Consider the following 18,083-nt stretch of genomic DNA (forward strand, 5'->3'; position numbering starts at 1 on the left):
TACATTGAATTAAGTTGGAAATCAGTTGATCTACTTTTGGAAAGTTTTATTGTAACAAGAATTGTTTTGATGTAGTTGAATGAAAGTCCACTGCTTAAGACAGCCAACGATATATAATTTTAACTGTGGCTGTTATACAAATTTTTCAGATAATGCAACCACCTGTCCAAAACAGCAACTTTTTTCTTCTCCCCAAGTGGCCATCTTAACAAGGTTGACACTTGGTCATAATTCAATAATAATTTTGTCATTCATATTTTAAGGATAATTACAATATCAAGTGTACTTTTACCACTCAGTCATGTGTATTTTTGCTATAGTTCCATGTAAAGTTTTATAAAAAAAAGTGGACGTAATATAATGTCAGACTTGTATCTCAAAACGCGAAGCATCAATCAGAACATTTGTAAACAATTTTTTAATGCTCAAAACACTGGTAGAAGAATTAAACATCATGGAGTAAGTTTTATTTTATTTATTTATTTTTTATTTTATTTGTTTTCTTTTGATGACAAGCAGTAACATTTTTTATATGTAAATGATAGCTAGAGAACAGTGACGTGGAAAATGGTAACCTGGGTTGTAAATGTTTCTCTTTTCTTTATCATTGGTGCATTATTATTGATTTTAGAAATTCAGGAAAAAATATTCTTTATATCAAATTACATAAGCAAGTTTGTTTTGTCATTATTGAAAGCTTAGTTGAAAAGAGCCAGGGTGCTGGGATAATAAAAAAGCAATGCAATTTCTCCTGTGCGTGTAGCGAAAAACGGTCCGTTTAAACTTACCGTGTATTTTAGCCTTAAGGAAATCCTGTCAGCTTAGGTCAGAGGTCAAATTCATATGAAATCCTAAATCTATATGTCATAGACTGGCAAGAGAGACAAAGGTCAGTGGCCTGGCTAATTGAGACAATACCTACTGTGGTTAACAAAACACGATGTACCAGTATTTAAGTTGAGAAGTGTTTGTACATATCTTAGCTTACTCCACCAGCTAGCAACCTACTGGGAACTGCAATTAACATTATGTTTAGTTCCATGATAATGTATGCTTAGTGTGTGAGAAGCCTTACTAATTTAAAGTTAACTTTTTAACATTTATTTTGTTCTTTTATTTGCATTTTAAATAAATATTCATTAACCCTGGGTTCCCTGTAAATATAATCATTGTGTTATTCTAATATTTCAGTGACTCCGCTAAAATGTTATTATATAAGGGTTTAATCCTAGGTTCCATCTGCACTTAACAAGAGTGAACGGTACGGTGTGGAAGATTATTTGAGAAAAAGTCATACTGGTGTTTGGGATTTAATCGAAACTCTAGATAAATTGTATTTCTTAAAGAAATTTGATACATTGCCAGTGTTGGAATCTTTAGAGGTAAGTACATTTGATACCAATGTGATGTCATGGGTATCTTGAAGTAAAGTGTGATTGCTTTTTTTTATGTGAGTGGAGTAATTCTTAAAACTGAGATATGAGGTATTATTTCAAAAAGGTCTTAAAAAGCCTTGAGAAAGGATTTAAAAAGTCATGGAATTTGTTTGTCTTGTGAACAAATTGCTAGTATAGGTGGGTTTTTTTTTTCAGAAGTTACATAAGTTATTTACAGAAGACGATGCTAACTTTCACATGGTCACCAATGCAAAGACTGCACGTAACATGACAGTACCAGACATTTTTTACATGAACGGTGGCACTAAAGTAAGTATTATTCTACATTATCTGTTTTTTGAGTGTTTTATCTTGAAATTCGGAACATGGAATGTTTCAAACAAATTGAAATTAAAAAGAAAATTTTGTGATTATATATATATATATCAGATATTTTGTGTTTCCTTTTATTTTTTTTGAATGAAACCTCTGGTTAAAAAAAGATTCTTCTGGAAAAAGTTTTAGAGCATAGTGTTATCCCTAAATAAAGTGTAGAAATAATTCCTAATCTTAATTATTTAGACTGTTTGAGCCTTTCAAAGTTTTAAGCTTTTCACAATTAACTGTGTCTTTCATTTACGGTTACTTGTAAAACACGCGCAAGTTTCGCTGTTGTGTATCATCTATGATGTATGATCTGTGACAGAGAAAAATGTGATTAGTGTAAACACAGATAAGCGGGATAGAAAGTAACGGAGAAAGCAGCGAAATTGTACGGAATTTATCAAGGTTTTTCTAACTCTGATTCTCTAATATAATGATAATTTAAATATATTATTGAGTATATATAAAATATTTTGCTTATTGAAGGACATATAGAAACAAAATGATCTCATTAAGTATGTTAGAAAATTGGCAGGTGGAAGAAGATAAGGATTCAATTCATGAAACAAAAACAGTTTCATCACTTAATTAATGTACGCTCTTCGTGAATTTTCATTTTTAACGAACAAGTTTATCTCTTTCTACATTTTGTGTTTAAATAAAATTGGAACTGCTTCACATACCACCTCTTTTTGTTTTTATGGTTTCCGCATTAGTCAGCCTTTCAAGTTGTCTTTTATACAGTTTGGATGAAAAGGATCCTCGCATACAACTTAATTTTTCAAAACACAATTGTTTCTAAATTCAACCCAATATTATTTAACTACCTTGTTGCTCAAAGTTTTTCAGCTGTGATACCATCAATTGATAATTGTCACATATCAGTGGTCAATGCAACCATAACGTTGTAGATTGTTGTTTTATTTTTAATAATCTATACTTGGATCCAATTATGTCATTTTACGCTTTAACAACGAATCTTGACTATCACAATAACACACACATTGATTAACGTTACTGTAAAAATTAGTTTTAGCTGGGTACCTGTGCAAAGTATAATGTATTCCTTTGTTATGCTTAGGTTATACTAAGAGTCTTATTTCATCCTGTAGTAAATGGAAAAGCAGACACATTGTCAATATCAAGTATGTGATATTTAATCTTCCTCTTTAGTAATTGATAATGCTAGGCTTATTTAGTTTTTTATTTTATATAGATGAAGCACAACGAAAGATTCGAGTTTATTGTTTTGAAATATTGCGCAGTGTTTGCTTAGCGGTATGCATTCTTGTGGTAATATAAAATTTTTATAATGCACATTGGCAATTTTATGTTTTTTTTTTGTTGTTGTTTTTTTGTCACATAGGTTGAGAATGTTGCTTTGATGGTTGGTAAATTTGATCATTTAATTGAATTTTTATTTTCATGCATGGAAGATAGAAAAACTTTTTTGTAAGTAATTTCCAGGCTTATGATTATAACAAGGTTTCTTAACTTGAAATAATTATGTCACTTGTTTGACTTTGGTATTAGCTTGAATAAGTATTTTGTAAATTTGGTGCACTTAGTAGATTATTGTTCAATTTCAGTTGTGGTTCATAAAGTTCTTTGTTCAAGACAATATATATGTAATCGTGAATTTAACTCATGATAAACTTCTTTATTTGAATAATCAAATTAAATACAAATCTCCTTCAATGTGTTCATGATCTCTCTAAAGTCACATGTGAACTAAACATTCTCAGTCGTGGAGAGCATTGACCCCTTATGATTCTTTAATGACTACATATATATTTGAACTGTAAATATTTACATTTGAGAGAAAAGCTTGGAATAAATTTACTAACAAGTTCTCATTTTCTCAACCAATCAGGAAAAGAATAAGCTTTTTGCATGCTATTTCAGGCAATCGAAGAAAAATAATAAATAAAATTTGACTTATTTCCCAGTACGAAATAAAAATAGAGCATATATTTAGTTGCAGATTAGCCAATCAAATTGCAAGAAATCAACCTTAGAACACTTTGCTAAGATGAATAATAATAAGTTGAGAGCAAATAGAAGTTGTTGGGCAGTTATGAAAATTAATTGTTTTGTTATTATTAACATTATTATTAGGGCTGCTTCTACTTTATTGGAGGAATTATTGGCATCAAATCGTAAAATTGTAGACCTGTCTCAGATAAGTAAGTAACAAATGTAATTATGTTAAACGTTTATCAACACGATTATCTACTAGTTAGAATTTTACATTTTTTTATATTAAAGTGTGAATTAAAACTTAATAATTTTTTTTGGTTTTTAAGATATTTAATTGACTCTTTTTTTTCGGATAATTGATTCGTAAGAGGAGGACGTGTTTTCAAGTGGTTAAGAGAAACTGGTTAAATTGTGATTTTCAACGGAGAACATCGAGAGAAGAAGGCTATATTCCTTATTAATGGTACACATAAGTTATTTTCCGCAAATATTAACGAAGTGAAATGGGCTAACAACGAAGATCTCGCGTCAAAATACTTATGATTTAAAACTTTCTTGAATCATTTCATGTAAACATATTTCTTATGAGAACATGGTTCAAACGTGTGATTTATGCAAAAGGCAATTTGAAAGTCTCCGAGGACTGAACATACACCGTGGCTCATGTAAAAGGAAAGAGTTAATGTACATAAGACGTGTTAATGGATTGCTTAACGACTCTTATAACACAAATGATGATGAGGAAATAGAAACCACCACTGCTCTGCTAGAAGCCGACGTTTTACACATCAGACACAAAGACGTTATTCAACCATATCTACCCTTATATACACCGGAAAACCTAACACGGGATGTTAATATAAACGGTATACCAGCAGACGTTTATGAAACTCAGCTAAATAACGCATACAACGAGATCATTAAATGGCGTAAAAATCTTTTCATGCTCCTGTCTGGAAAAGCTGGGAAGGTTTTCATACGCGAATTGTCCTATTGGCTAGACCAATTTAACAGAGACACGAAGTTAAAACCCGTTTCCATTAAAACGTTCATGGTCTTGCCTAGTCTGCTTCTTCAAAAACCCTCCAGACAAAGTAAAGCGAAAGAACACGCTGCAAAATTAGACAAACGTTTACAACTCTGGAGAGGAGGAAATATTACACTACTGTTAAAAGAGGGACGAACCATTCAGAAAAGACTTGGAAGTAGTAAAATGAGAACCGAAGCAGACGTTTCCCGAATTTTTGCAAAGCTTATGATGGAGGGAAAGGTCAGCGCAGCCATAAAATTTCTATCTGAAAATAATGACTCTGGCGTGTTACCTGCTGATGACGAGACAATAAGAGAACTTCGAGCAAAACATCCGTCTCCAGCTACTATACTACCAAATAGTTTATTACAAGGACCATTAAATCAGCTGCAAGATTCATACTTCGACAACATCAACGAAGACCTCATAAGAATAGCTGCAAAGCAAACACGAGGTGCAGCAGGACCTTCAAAGATGGATGCCGACCAATTTAAAAATATGCTGGTTAACAACAAGTTCAAACAGGAAGGAAAAGAGCTTCGAGAACAAATCGCAACTCTGACTCGAAAATTAGCTACCACAATTGTAGACCCTAATACAATCGATTCTCTTGTCGCATGTAATTTAATCCCGTTGAACAAAAACCCTGGTGTCAGACCCATTGGAGTTGGTGAGACGTTGCGCCGTATAATGGGCAAAGCCATCGGCTGGACTCTCAAAAAAGACATACAAATAGCCGCAGGTCCACTTCAAGTCGCCACAGGTGTCGAAAGTGGCGCTGAAGCTGCTATTCATGCGATGAGAACTATTTTCGAGACTGAACAATGCGAGGCTGTCATACTGGTAGATGCGAGTAATGCGTTCAACACACTAAACCGAAATGTTGCACTTCATAATGTACAATATACTTGTCCACACTTTGCCACGATACTAATCAATACCTACAGAAAGGCATCGAGACTTATTGTACGAAATGAAACTGAGTTATTATCACAAGAAGGCACAACTCAGGGAGACAATCTTGCTATGTCCTTTTACGCGATCAGTACCGTTATTATACAGGATCGATTGAGATCTATCGCTTCCGTAAAGCAGGTCTGGTTGGCGGACGATGCTACAGGTGCTGGCACTGTGAACGGTTTACTCCAATGGTGGAACTTAGTGATATCTGAAGGACGCAAATACGGATACCATGTTAATGAATCGAAATCGTGGTTAATAGCGAAGGACGATAGGGTACTCGAACTTGCCAAAAAAGAATTTAGTGGCTCCTCTATTAAATACACAATAGATGGAAAACGTCACTTAGGAGCTGTAATTGGTAGTGCAGATTATAAAAAGCAGTATGCAACGGAAAAAGTGGATCAGTGGTGCAATGAAATGAGAAAATTAGCTGAGATCGCAATTAGCGAACCACAAGCCGCATTTGCTGCTTATACTCATGGCGAAATGCATAAATTCAATTATTTTATGAGAACTATTCCAAATATGGAGGATTTCCTCACACCACTTGATAAAGTCATCGAGGACGAATTCCTGCCTGCTTTGTTTGGAGAGACCATATCTGAAACTGATCGTAAACTGTTCAAATTACCAATTCGGGATGGCGGAATGGGCATACCTGTGTTGACTCAAAAAGCGAAAATTGATTGTAGTTCATCATTGGCCATATCTGCACCCCTTGTTGAAGTGATTGTATCTCAAGGTAACGACATCCCTTCAAAAGAAACTATAAGACAAGTTCGCCATGACAGAACGGAATTAGTCACAGCCTTACAGAGACAAGAACGTGAGAATGTAATCAGTGAACTTGATAATAAATTGTCAAGAGTTCTTTCTCAGAATTGCGAAAAAGGCGCATCAAGTTGGCTTACTGTCCTCCCCCTGAAAGACCAAGGATTTGATTTATCAAAGGACGAATTCCGTGATGCATTGGCTTTAAGATATAATCGCAAAGTCAAGAACTTACCATCAAAGTGTGCATGTGGACAACCATTCGATACGAATCATGCCATGAACTGCAAAAAGGGAGGATTTGTTTCTATTCGTCACGACAACGTAAGAGATTTTGAGGCAAACCTTCTTAAAATGGCATGCAATGACGTTGAAATTGAACCGAAACTACAACCCGTTGAAAATGATGAAGCCCGACTAGATATACGAGCTCGCGGTTTTGGCGTCCGGGACAATCCGCTTATTTCGACATTCGAATTACCAATGTCAACTCCAATTCACAAGCGAACATTCCAGTAGCAGCAATATATAGGAATCACGAGAGCGAAAAGAAGAGGAAATATAACGACCGCATCATCAACCTTGAACATGGCTCATTTACTCCACTTGTTTTTTCCATTAATGGAGGTATGAGTCAAGAAGGTACCATATTTCACAAACATCTCGCTGAAAAGATTGCTAACAAGACGGGACAAAAGTATGAACGAATAATGTCATGGATAAGATGTAAATTAAGTTTTGTAATAATGCGTTCTGCTTTGTTGTGTCTGAGGGGTAGTCGTTCTGTGAAGGTTAACGTGGAGCCAGCTGATGACTTCAGCTTCGCATGTGACGAAGCCAGGCTTTGACATTCTGTTTTAGTTATTATATTGTTTTTCATATTGTTTGTTGTTTCAATATTTATTTTTGTTGTTTGTTTGTTCTAATAGCTGGCACACATTAGGCATCAAGTCCCCAACAGTCCTCTCTTTTTCGTTCTCGCAGCTATCTCCTTCTCGAATCTTTTTAGTCTACATCATCTTCACGGAAAAATTTTTAACTCGTTTTTATATAATATATAAATAATTTTATTACTTTTATTTATTACATGACGTTTATTAACATTTTTGTACATTTATTGAGCTGAAATATAACCGATTGATTTCCTTTAATGTCAAAGTAATACTGCGTTCGCCGTCATGACGGTGTTGATGAGAACTTGTGTGACGTAATTCAGTGGGATGTAAACAAACAAGTATTACATGTGTGAAATGTTTTTTTCATTTTTATATCAATTCAACAGGTGTTTTTATTTAATTTGGCAGACTTTTTGCAACATAAAACGTTTCTCAATAACAAATGGTCAAATGATTATAAGCAATGAAATGTGTCTATGCCTAAAAAATCAAGAAGTGATTTTGTGAAAATAAAACAGATTTTTTAACTTTTCGATATCTTGGAAATTAGAAATATTTCTTTACCTATTTTCGCATGTTATTAAATTCTTGAGAATAATTTTTCTACAACATTAAGGATCATACATAGTTTGTAACATCGTCTTGTTTAATGTTGGGTTGCACAAACATTGTACCAAGCAACTTTTTCAATTTATTAGAACATTTACTCTTGTGAAAGGGTGGAAGAACAACACAATTTTTACATTTGCAACAGTACCAACTCCAATATATTGGTTTGCCTTGGTACTGTGTTTTTAATTAGAAACTGTAACTCATTACTCAATGTGAGTGAACCTTCATTTATCATCTTACAAATATGTATAAGCTATATGTACATCGTGATGCCACAAATCAACAAAATATGTACGAACCAAATTGCCTTTTGTTCGATAATGGGGGCAACAGTAAATGTAATTATCAACTTTTGGGGACAAAATTTAGGCATAATAAAAAGCGAAAAATTAATTTTGTTTTCTTGATATATGTACAAGTAATGTTTTTACTACATAAAACACATTTATTTATTTTTTCGTTAGTTCATCTTTGAAGATACTGTGAATAGCCTGCTTTAAATGTATTTTTAACAGCCTATTTTTTTGTATTATAGAAAATCTTCAAAGTCTCACTGTAAATTTAAGAGAGTCAAATTTCCCTGGTTTTTGTCGTATTTTATCAACTGCAGTGGCTGATATCGATTTTTCGGAACAGAGATGTACATGTGAGTTGTTTCCTCCCAATTGATAGTTTCGTATTTCAGAGACAGTTAACTGATATAACTTTGGAGAAAATGTAACGTTTTTACCCCTTACTTTTAAATGTTGCATGCAAGATTAAATTTTTTGTTTGTTTATTTAGTATTGGCACAAGACAAAGAAGAACATGATAGATCACATGAAAAATCACTTGCAGATTTAAATCAAGGTATAATAGCTAGACAACGTTGATAGTCTGTTTTACAAAAAAATAAGTAATCTAGCTAAATTTCAATCCCTTTTTCACAAGCTTACGACTTTGGAGATGGGTTTCTATTTGTTACCACAAAGATAATTTGACTGCATTTTTTTAGGCCTGCTATTGAGTTATCCAGAATTTCTGAGCAGAATGGTTAAATTAGCCAGCAAGCCATTCCGTGAGTTTATGTGTTATAAAATGATGTCTCATTTTTGTTGTTTGTATAATTTATTTTGTTCCTTCGTTTCCTCTGTTCTTTTACTAATTGTGCTTATCTTTTAGCCGGTGGCTCTTTAATCAGTCAAATACCACCTGCTTTGCAAAGTCTGGTTTTAAATGTTCCAATACCAATGGAGAATATTCACGAAATACTGGATGGCGATGACCCACCTCCAATTTCTAGCTTATTTTCTTTAAGTAGGATTAACTTATATTTTTATTGCTTCAAGATTCCTTGTATGTTTTTCTTTCTGTTTCAAAATGGATATTAAGCAATGATTATTGTTGTATTTAAGAGTGCAAACAAAAATCTGTTGTATTTATAGTTTTGTGATTTATTGAATTAATTTACTTTGGAAGCATTTGATAAGCTCTGGTTGAAGTTTCCAGTTATTCTTTTTTTATGTAAATAAAGATTTATTGATTTTGAACTCTTTTTAAACCACTTTTTATTTATATTTATATGTCTAGATAACCAAAGCAATGCTAGTAGCCACCCATCTTCATCTAATAATTCTCAAACATTTGAACATCCTACATGGCTTCCTCTTCCTGTGCAGGTTATGAATGAGGTAACATTATTTATTGCTACTAACAGCTGATTTTAAAACCGTATATTACCTTTTCTTTCTGCTTTATATACTAGGTGATGCATAAAGTAGAGATCTTGTATGTTTTGACATTATTTCTTTGTGGAAAATATAAATATGATGTGAGTGGATGTGTTTTTATTTACTCCCTTTTTGATTTCGATTTTTGAAGGTATGATGTATCTGTTTTGTAACTCAACTTTTCTTTTTGTCTGTGTTAGGTTCAAGCGAAGCTGAGTGATTTAAAATTTATTCCAATGTTGTGTGATATGTTTGATAAATTATACTGGAATACAGAAAGGTTAGTTGATACTGAAAATAATGTAGTTAATTTGTTTTTATTAAACAGCTTGGTTATCAAAATTCTAAAATAGTGACATATAAAAAACCTTTGTGTTTAGCAATCGATTTCCTCGACACAATCATCATGAAGACGAAGATTGTGACTGCACACCGGTTTGTTTTCTTTTTCCTAATTTACATAACAGTCCAATAAAACATGCTTACTTTCATTAGGTATGTAATCGATTTCTTCCTCTTCTTTAGGAAAGTGCTTTGAAAATTCAGTTTTTAAGATTTGTTCACAGTTTCTGCGATCACAACGAGTAAGTGTTGTTTCTTATGCAGAATCATATAAATACAATTTTCTTATACGTTGAGGTTGATACATTGTTTCTTCTTTCTTTTTTTCTTTTTTTTTAGTAAAAGATATTTACTTCTTTGCTCTCGTGAAATTCAAGAAATGAGAGACTTATGTGGTATGTAAATTGAACTTTTTTTCATAAATTTTTGTCATAAATTTATAATATTTCCCAGTTGAAGTTGTTTCGTCACCAGAAAACCTATCTACTATCTGTCTCTTTTCTTCGAATGTGTATCAGGTTAAAAATTTATGTGTGCATAAAATACAATAAAAATTTAAAATACTCCAAGCATTTCTCCCATTGTCCATCTAACTGCAAAATTTTCTGTACTCAAAATTTTTTATTAGTTTTCATTTGAGAAAGTAAATACACACTAAAATTAAAGTGCCTCAAGTCTTTCAGGCCTTGCCATGAGCAAATAACCTCCCGAGCAATTAATTGCGCGCGTCAGAGTGTCCACGCGGTTGGACACTTTTAGATCTTAGAATTATTGAACAGTCCTGGTCCTTGAAATCCACAAGCAAGCCTATTCATAGCCAACCTCACCATCCTAGCTAATTCACCGACTCCTGACTTAGTTGAAAGAACTACGTAGACATAAATCTCTTTTGCCTGGCCCCTTCGTCGTTGGTAACCAGGTCTTACACAAGAAATCCAGCCATGCGGTTCTTAACTAATGCGGAGGTGAACGCCGACGGAGCACGGATGACGCAAGTCTGCAAAACTGCACTTACAGGCAGAACAGACAATTTATCATGGATTTAATTGTAGATAATTTCTTCATTTGACGAAACAATTGGAAAACATTAGCAGGTCCAACTTTAATGGGTTGTTTTCTTTATTCTGCAACTGTTTTCAAACAATTTTAAAAACGAAACCCACGTGCGGTATAATTTTTTTTTTCTGTATCAATTTTATGAACCTAAGTTTTATTTAAACCATGCAGATAAAGATTTTTTTAATTTAAAAACGAAGCATATTTTTTCCTATTTGCTGAAAAATAAACAATAAATTTATGAAAACGACAGTATAGTCATGCATACTATTTCGGACATGTAGAAAAGGAAGTTAAGATTGAGAGAGTCGCTATACCAGTAGACGCTCGATCATCGTGTTTGGGGCTCATGATTTAAAACGTCCCCCACTTTTCTACTGCAAAATCAATGCGCAACAAAGATTCACCTTAATGCCCGTATCGCAAGCGTTTTACAAAATGGTGAATGAACTTTTGCACGATGGGTGGAAAATAATCACACCAAATATCTTTTCAGTTTCAGGTTGAGCGTTCGTGCAGGAATTTCACTTAGAAGACCAATCATTTCTTAAGAAAAACGTTTACAATTATCTCAAAATGTTAATATTTATGCGAGCAATAGAATGCTCGGGTAACGAGCATTTACGCGAGCACTACGCGGGCGCGAGCTATTGCTCCCGACTCATGGCAAGGCCTGTCTTTGGAAGATTGTTAACATGTTTACCAACCTTTTTGAGTAATATTTCATGAAGAGTTATCTGTTTTTCCGTTTAGACAAATATGGTACACAAAGACCAGTTTCATTAGATAAATCACGAAGGTATTTGCATTTTTGGATTTTTGATTTTGCATTTGTATGTGTGCAGCACATGGTGTGAGTCTAACAGGAATGTAAAATAGTAAGATTCGTTCAGATTAAATAATAATGCAAAGCGTTGACTGCCAGTTTTATGTATTATCAAAAGATATGAATTGACTTTTTTTTACATTTAGTAAATACAGATGCAGTGGTCAAAAAGGTCTCATCACTAAAATAATTGATGTGTTAAAAAAAACTGCAGCAAATAATGCTTTAAGGTAAATTACGTAAACATCATGTGTGAGTAAACGAAGTTATTTATGCATTGCGGTCATTTGTTGTCAAAAATTACGCTTGATATCTCTTAGTAAAACTACATTTTCTGAATTTAAAATATTCTGGCAACTTTATTCTGGCAAGCGATGAAAATTGTGATTCCAACAAACTTAATAGTGACAAAACCCACAGTTTTGCTTGGCAGCATTATGAATTACTCTACAGCGGGTGCAGAATAAAAAGTACAGCCATTTTAAACACAGATAATATGGTTATTATGATAGGATTGCTTCTTCTTGTTTTAGATTCTGGTTGTCAAGAGCAATTGAAGGTTTTCTGAGAGGTTCTGTATCTCCACCAGATCAACATTTCTTAATTAATAGGGGTCTCATTAAGGTAAGTTTTGTGTATAATTCTATATTTTGTTATTTAAAATATTATGTAATAGTACATAATATTTTTTAGTAAAATTCAGCAATTATCAAGAAAGTAGTTGCCACACAAATAAAATTCAAATTGGAGAAAACACAAAAAGGAGCAAAAAAAAAGTTAGAGCTGTGCAACATTTTTTCATGGTTTCTCTTTTATTTTACTTTTAAAAAAATGATACAATTTATAAAATTGTGTATATATTTTTCAATGTATTATGTATTGCTGTTCAAACAATAGGTTTCTAACGTAAATCATATCTTTCATACACTATAACTCCATATCCTTTTTTATTATTTTTCTTTTCGTGTTCTTTTCCTTATATAACATTACCCTACTTCTGTGTGTTTCTGTGACTTTTACAAGTTGGATGTTATTATGTCGTATTTGGTATATGGCAAAACAACCATTTAACATGTAACAATATCAATAAGGGCTAAAATACACGGTAAGTTTAAACGGACCGTTTAGTTGTAAGAAAAAACTTATAAGTTTCGTTGAAGGTAATATATACCTGTCTACAAGTTAGATAAAATGTATGAGTTTTTTTAAAAAACTCTCTTTTACAATGAATACCGAAGAAAAACACCTTCCGTTGCGGGTATTGTTAGAGCAGCAGCAGCAGGGCAAATGGTAGAAGAAAAAATATGATTAGAAATTGAAAAAATATGCTTAAATCTTTAGTTTAAACAATAGCTTATTAATCATTCTGTTAATTTCAATAGAAAAAACTAAGCAAAAGTTGAACATGTCCAACTTTAAAAAAAACTTATAAAAACGAAAAAAGTTGTACATCTTTCCTGTTTACACAGTAATATTTTTATCTTATATTTAAACGGTCCATTTAAACTTACTGTGCATTTTAGCCTTAAGGCAGACTGACGTCAATACCATATCAAAGATTACTGAAGCCATTGCATTCCCCCAATAATTTCGAGTCCAAATAACTTAGAAACCAGTGGTGACATTAGTTCTGTCGTCCTATGTTTAAATGTTTGCAGGACATTTCCAGAGACCAATCAACTAGTTTTTAATATGTCCTATTAACAAAAATATTATGAAATACTATTTAAAACACCTGTTGTTACCTGCAAAGCGTTATTGTATTCCATTGTTTTATGTTTTTAGCATCTTTACGAACATATTGTAACCAGTGATACTAAAGCAAAAGAGATTATTCAAAGTAGTTTTGATTTGCTTGGTGAATTAATGAAGTTTAACGTAGCTGGATTCGTACAATTCAATCAGTCAGTAGAATCAGGGGCACAGGTCTGTGTTTTATACAATAACTAATTGAAATGAAAACTTGTTATTGTTTGAATCTTTTTTTTATTAATTTTTGTTCATTTTTAGTTCGAAAAGTTTTTATCGGTTATGACGTCAAGTGTGGTGGACTCGAATATGTTTATTCGTTGTATTGTGTTGTCCCACGAGAGGTTCTCCTCCACTGGAGTATATAACACACAACAGTGTCACCTCAGTGGAATAATCAAAAAATGGGAACATAAAATATATTTAATGTACAAGCTAATAACCTCAATCTCAGTTGACAGTCTAACACAGGTATGACATGCAGTGTTTGTTTGGCTTCGTTTTTATGGCGTTCTTTCCTGAATTTTATACTCAACATGAAGTGTGTTTTTAATGAGTGCTAACCCAAGAGGAGCACTGTTTTGAATATTATCTGAAGTACATGAAAAATTTCTAGATGGTCTTGAGAGTAAATTGGTTCAAGTTATTTGGCAGATATTCAGAGTCCTGTTTGCTTACTTACTTTTTTTTGCTAACTTTTTATTTAAAAAAATAATTGAATTTTTATATTTATTATATTATTAATGTTGATGAACTATTAAGATTAATTTTTTCTTTAGGAAAATGTTAGCTGTTTAAACACTACTCTAATATTTTTAATGTTTGCGTATAATCATGGTCAGCTTGATAAATACCTACAAGCCTTTCTGACTGAAGAAGAAGCACAAAAACATCCTGGGTTAATTCTGTCAAATTTAAGGTATGTAGTCACTTCTTTTGATGCAAGTTAAGGTACAGTTCAGTTCTGCCATTGTTTTCATATTAATTAAATCCAGTTATTAATATTTAAAATGTTTTAAACTTCAGCATAGCGAAAGGTTAAAATATCTGTTTGAAATTTTTTGTTAGAAATCAGATATGTTGGCAATTAACGTTTAAAAAAAGAAAAAAATAAGCTTTCACCATAGAAAAAAAACATTAAATGCACTCCCAAACCTTTTTTTTATTTAAAATTCCAGATAATTTATCTCCCATTTCCTTATGACAATGCTAACAATTGGGACTAGATTTGTTTAGTAATTGGTTTAATTTTCCACCAACTTAAAATTGTACATTTTTCAGTAGCTGATGTTAGCTGTTATAGGATTTAATATTATATATTTATAATTAAATAAAACACAGTGCAATAATATTTTTGCGAACTTTGCAGAATTTTTACAAATTAAATAAAAGACAGTTTGTAATTTACATCTTCTAAAAAGGCACAAAAGTTTTTTTACTGAGATGTCCTCTAAGGTCTTTTGTTTAGCATAGTGATCCACTTCATTTTATTGAAATAAATTAGTGTTTAGTTTGTCCTAAAAAATTCAAAACAAAAACTAAACAAAGGAGATAATTTGTTGTTTGTGTAAATTTGAAATCTAACAACTGCAGTTTTAAATTAATTATTTTGTTTACTAAGCAATATACAGCCTTTTTAGTTGAGCTTTGGTAAATTCCATGGTAGTACTTTCCCAATTACGTCAATCATTTAATTACCTATTAATAACATTATTGCTAACCAATTATGCTAAAACATATTAAAAAGCAGAACTGACGTCATAGTGTAAAAGAAAGCTATATAAAATCAAAACGTATTCTGATTTCTTAGAAAAGAAGGTTCATATTTTTTTAAAAATAATTACAATTTTTCATTTTTGGTTTTGTTTTTGTATGTTTTTAATGGAATTAAACTTTAGGTTTCCTGTTTTTTGGTTGAACAAGTTTATAAACAGTTTTTGTTTTCTGATGATGATAAGTTCTGTCACCTGTTTCTTATATTTAACTCTAATTTTAGTTTACTTTAAACTATAGTATATATAGTATATATAGTATATATAGTATATATAATATTCTTTTAATGCGTGCCTTCAACATCACACATTGACCTATTATATTTTTAGAGAGTTGTTATTATTTTGGAAAACACATTACCTGAATCGTGAAAAAGACTGTGCTCAACTTCAACAAAGTTCATCAATAACATTTGAGAAATGGCAGAGTGTTGTTGATGTTATGCTAAGTGAAGACATTTCCAAACAAACATCAATATTGTGTTATCTGACACCAAAGCATACGAACAGTATACATTTTAGGACTGTCGATTATCTATCTAGGGATGCATAAACACTAATTTTTTTAAAACATGTAAATATAACTAATTAAAAGAGCTATTATGTTTGAGGGTTGGTGTTTTAGTAGCAGGTTTGTCAGAAAATCTTTCAAAACTAGATACCATGGCTGGTTATGAAGTTTGTATCAAGCTGTTTGAAAGTACAGTCTAAAATGTTAAGATATTGAATGCTGCAGGTTTATATTGTTTGTTTTGTTTAATTGAATGTATCTATGTTTGTTTGTTTGTTTATTTGTTAGTTTCAGATGGTGTTTGTTTTTTTAGAGAGGGGGTGTACTTTGGGGGGTTTGGGATATCTTTTGTTTATTTCTTTTTTGATATAACATACTAAACACAGACACCACTTGGTACGAAATCCTATCCTTAGTTCAGAATAGGTCAATTGAACTTGTCTGTGAAAACATTGTCTATCATTGTCCAATAATTTATTTTATTTATTTCTCTTACGGAAAGTATTAAAAGATTCGCCATCATGAAATCCTGCATCATTTTGTTTAAAACTCAAGGTTATTTGTACGCGTCACTTTTTTGTTTTCCATTCTGCTTGTTTTCGTCCATCACATACACTGAATTTTATTATTTTTTCTAAATAGCATTTACATACCATTGATGTGTATATATCTTTTACGTTTATAACCTAGCCAGCATTTGAATTAGGAAGTATTTAGCAAAAAGGGGTACAATAACAATTGAATATTTGTGATTGTTTTCTGTTAACTCATGGCAAAACTTAAATTGTCATTTTTTTAGCAGGAAATTTTAGTTTTACAATTTTAAAGTGACATATGAATGGTCTGCTACAGTAAAACAATCTGGAACTTGCTATCACTAAACTGCTTGTTAAATATTTCTGAAAATATTGAATATATATCCAAAGGTTATGTGAATTTTGGTACAGAATTTTGAAACAATTTTTTTAAAAACTTATCTTTTAATAAAAAGAATTTTCATAATTCTTTTCATGGAGGATCTAAGAAAATACTCTGTTAATATTTTAATAAGTTTCACTAAAGGTTGCTTTCCATTGAGGTGCTTTTTGCTGCTCATATCGTACTTACTTTATTAAAAAAGTTGTGTGTGAAGACGGTTAGAATGTGACACGCCTTAAGCTTCAAAAAATTCCGAATACTGAATGGTTTGGTCAAGAGTGCTTTAATGGAAGGCAGGGTCAAGGTTTCAATGCAGTTTATTTTGTTTTTATATTTTATTTAGGCTTTTGGGGGGAATATTTTGAATTTGAATTATTTGTCATGAGATAATTACCTCTTTTATTTAAATTTTTACTTGTTCACTTTATATACTTTTTTGACACATTTTTGTTTATCATGTCATGGACCTAATAACTAATAAGGTAGTTTGATTCGGTATAAATGTTACCAAAATGTAAACATTCAGGTCTGTGCCATTATTAAAGTGGTCTCTTATGTAAACATCGAGTCTTTGAGTTTAATCCCAGAACATTAAAGCATTTCTTTTTTGTTTAAGTTGTATAATTTTCTTTACAAAAACCTTGTTGGACTAATGTTATCTTTTATATGATAAAAGCACCTATCCTTTGTTTTGTGGAGCTCTTTGCAATTTACGTTATTTTCACACATTGAATGGGAAAAAATTCTTATAGCGTCTAACAGAGTTTTTTAAAACACTCCCAAAATCAGACCTTTGTATAAATAACATTATAGGTTATATAGTCTTTTTTTAAATACGTTAATATTGTATATAAGGCATGGCATAGAATGTAAGTAGATGTTTTTAACAATTTTTTTTGGAAAAACTTTTATTAATGAAAGTATAATTTCGGATTGGCTAAAAAGTGTTGTTATTTTCAATGACATGATCCGTGTTTAATACATAGATGTAGTAAATTAAAATTGATTACATCTATTTATGCACTGAGGATGGTTTGTTCTGAATAGCTTATGCTTTTTTAAACTTGTTTTTATATTTTACTTTTTACCATATTTATTCTATGGCGAGTTACTATAATATAGGTAAGAGTATTTCCCTGATTTTAAAATTGCTAATGATGTCACTTAAAAAATGCTTGAATCAGCAAG

The 18,083-nt window shown here is 31.8% G+C and overlaps 1 protein-coding gene across 1 annotated transcript; it reads left to right on the forward strand.

Annotated features, from left to right (window-relative positions):
* The first annotated feature begins 285 nt into the window (after positions 1-285).
* On the forward strand, positions 286-18,035 carry LOC130614552 (short transient receptor potential channel 4-associated protein-like). Its single transcript, XM_057435976.1, has 24 exons — positions 286-459; positions 1,233-1,382; positions 1,593-1,706; positions 2,842-2,905; positions 2,977-3,038; positions 3,127-3,212; positions 3,879-3,946; positions 8,548-8,658; positions 8,796-8,861; positions 9,007-9,069; positions 9,174-9,308; positions 9,582-9,682; positions 9,757-9,822; positions 9,922-10,001; positions 10,102-10,156; positions 10,247-10,305; positions 10,403-10,458; positions 11,873-11,918; positions 12,092-12,175; positions 12,479-12,569; positions 13,731-13,871; positions 13,956-14,165; positions 14,474-14,613; positions 15,797-18,035. Exons 1-24 carry the CDS (start codon positions 361-363, stop codon positions 16,017-16,019), a joined length of 2,370 nt encoding a protein of 789 aa, XP_057291959.1. The 5' UTR covers positions 286-360; the 3' UTR covers positions 16,020-18,035.
* Positions 18,036-18,083: the final 48 nt, after the last annotated feature.

This window comes from Hydractinia symbiolongicarpus, chromosome 11 (genome assembly GCF_029227915.1).
Source record: "Hydractinia symbiolongicarpus strain clone_291-10 chromosome 11, HSymV2.1, whole genome shotgun sequence".
NCBI lineage: Eukaryota > Metazoa > Cnidaria > Hydrozoa > Anthoathecata > Hydractiniidae > Hydractinia > Hydractinia symbiolongicarpus.